At 38.8% G+C, this 2,424-nt stretch overlaps 1 protein-coding gene across 1 annotated transcript in view; it reads right to left on the reverse strand.

The window, feature by feature from the left end:
- The window catches only part of VWA5A (von Willebrand factor A domain containing 5A), a 32,040-nt gene that overhangs the window by 22,839 nt on the left and 6,777 nt on the right, over positions 1-2,424 (reverse strand). Inside the window, exons 6-9 of the mRNA XM_007949953.1 lie at positions 1,296-1,465; positions 942-1,030; positions 600-744; positions 116-195 (exon numbers count right to left, since the gene is read on the reverse strand). Coding sequence (XP_007948144.1) covers positions 116-195; positions 600-744; positions 942-1,030; positions 1,296-1,465 — 484 coding nt within the window. The remainder of the gene's footprint in view (positions 1-115; positions 196-599; positions 745-941; positions 1,031-1,295; positions 1,466-2,424) is intronic.

Raw genomic sequence — 2,424 nt, forward strand, 5'->3', positions numbered from 1 at the left:
TTGAATCATTCTATCCTGTGCTAAGGAATGTCAACACTGACATATAGACTACATGTGGCACTGGATCTCCCTCCTAGGGTCCAGTTACCCAGAAATATAGTAATTTTCCTCATACCTGTGCCTCTTGCTGTTGCTTCTAACTTCTCTAATAACACTAAATGTGTCAGTAACTTCTCCATCTGTGAAGACAAAGAGCTGTAGAAAGAAAGAATAAAGATACTCCTTAAGTCTTTGTGAAGTTCATTTTTAAAATGCAAGAAGTTGTCTTTAAAAACCCAACTATTCCAGAGGTTCTTTTGCCTCTTCAGACAGGAATCAGATCCCTCATGTTCCATTGTGACTTGTGCTACATTCTCACAAAGGCTATTTACAAGTTTTTTGTATATCACTGCAAGGAACGTTTCACTGACCACTAAATGGAGCTAAAGAAGATAAATTGCATCAAATGCCTCTTGTCTTTTCATCTTTATAATTTGACAGAAGACTCTATGAGTTAAATACATATTTCAACAATTCTGCAACGTAGCTCAGGACCAGAGATTCATGAATAGAAATTTCATTCTCTCTGTCTCCTCTGTTCCCTCTGTTCCAGTTCTTACCTGCAAGGGATGGCCAGGGATAGTGGGTGACCCATATATGGCATTGAGTGGTGTCAAGATTTCAGTGCCCCCTAGGTCTGCCTTCATATGGTTAATTCTTTTCATTGCCTCTTCCATCGTATGCTGAGTGTACCTCACACTATCCCTGAGAAAAACAAACACTTCCAATCACATGACAGCTACTTGAGATGCCCACTGTTGAGTTCCTGAATTGAGATACCCCAATGTAGAGTAACTTTATCTAAAATTCCCAACACCTAAGTCTGCAATCACACATTTAACAATCTAGCCCCTTTCTTTAAATATCCTTCGGGACTCTCCATGGCCTTTCTGTAAACTCACTGAAACAATGACTCATAGGATGATCCAAATCCAAAGACGTTGAAATAACAGCCTACAGGTAAACTCTTCAGCAGCAAAATCAGTGTCTCCTAAAGGTAAAAAAGTATGAGGAGACATCATGAGAAAGGACCCTCTCAGACACACAGAGAGGCTAGCAAATCTGTGATGGACATGGGTCTTTACCCTCCCTCATCATTGAGGCCCTTATATTCCAAGATCAGCCTCAAAGCAGGCATGTTAATTATAGCTCAGACAGGAAATAGGTCCACAGCTCCAGAAAGACCCCAACTTAATCCCTGAGATTCATCCTCACTAGAACATGTGACCCTCAAGACAGAAAGAAAGTAGTTTTACCTTGGCAGCATCTATACGCAACTGGGATTTATCTTGTTTACTCATAGGGCATTGCATACTTCCTGAGCGGTCCATGAGGAAGATAAATTCTCCACAGGTAATTGGTGGCTGAGCTTCTGGGATATTGGGATAGAAACTCACCATCGTGGTTGGTTCCTCCATAAAACAATCTATTCAGAAAGCATAAGATGTAAAGAAAAGGTAACTCAAGAATCCTAAAGGTCTCTCAAGATTTAATCATAGTAAATTGAATAGAGAACTGAGAAATAACTTAAATCTAAAATATTGCAATAGATCCTTACAGAAAATCTGCTTGCAAAGGATTTGAGATAAGTTATAAACATGTAAAAGAGGTGAAAGCAGAACAGATTATGAAAGGAAAAAACAAAGTCAAGGCACACGTCAAGTTCCTGCCAGCTATAGAAATGTATGAAACATATTAGATTAAAATGTTCCAGCATCCAATTACAAAATAGGCAGAAGACATGTACAGACCCTTCACTAAGGAAGACATTCAGGCTAACAAATACATGAAGAAATGTTCACAATCATGAGTTACTAGAGAGATGAAAATCCAAACAAGAATCACATATCATCTCAGCCCAGCATCAATAGCACAGTTCAAAAAAACAGAAAACAACAAATGCTGGCAAGAGGTGGAGAGATTGGAACTCTCATATACTGCTGGTGGGACTGTAAAAACCACTGTGGAAAATGGTATGGCACTTCCTTAAAAAGTTGGAAATAGAAATATCTTATGATCCAGCAATCCCACTACTAGGTATATATTCTAGAGAAGTAAGAGCCATGATACGAACAGAGATATGCATACTCAGGTTCACTGAAGCATTACTCACAATAGCAAATTACTCACATGGAACAAAAACTGCCCATAAACAGATGAATGGGTAAATAAATTATGGTACATACACACTATGGAATATAACACACATTAAAGAACAATGATGAACCTGTGAAAAACTTTGTAACATGGATTAACTTAAGAGGACATTATGCTGAATGAAATTAGGCAACTAACAAAAGACAAATATTGTAGGGCTCTGGTAGTGTACTGCCTAAGGCACTTGACTGCTAACCGAAAGGCTGACGGTTCAAACCCACCAGCCAC

Source organism: Orycteropus afer, unplaced genomic scaffold (assembly GCF_000298275.1).
Source record: "Orycteropus afer afer isolate SDZICR_OR568_19922 unplaced genomic scaffold, OryAfe1.0 scaffold00258, whole genome shotgun sequence".
Lineage (NCBI taxonomy): Eukaryota > Metazoa > Chordata > Mammalia > Tubulidentata > Orycteropodidae > Orycteropus > Orycteropus afer.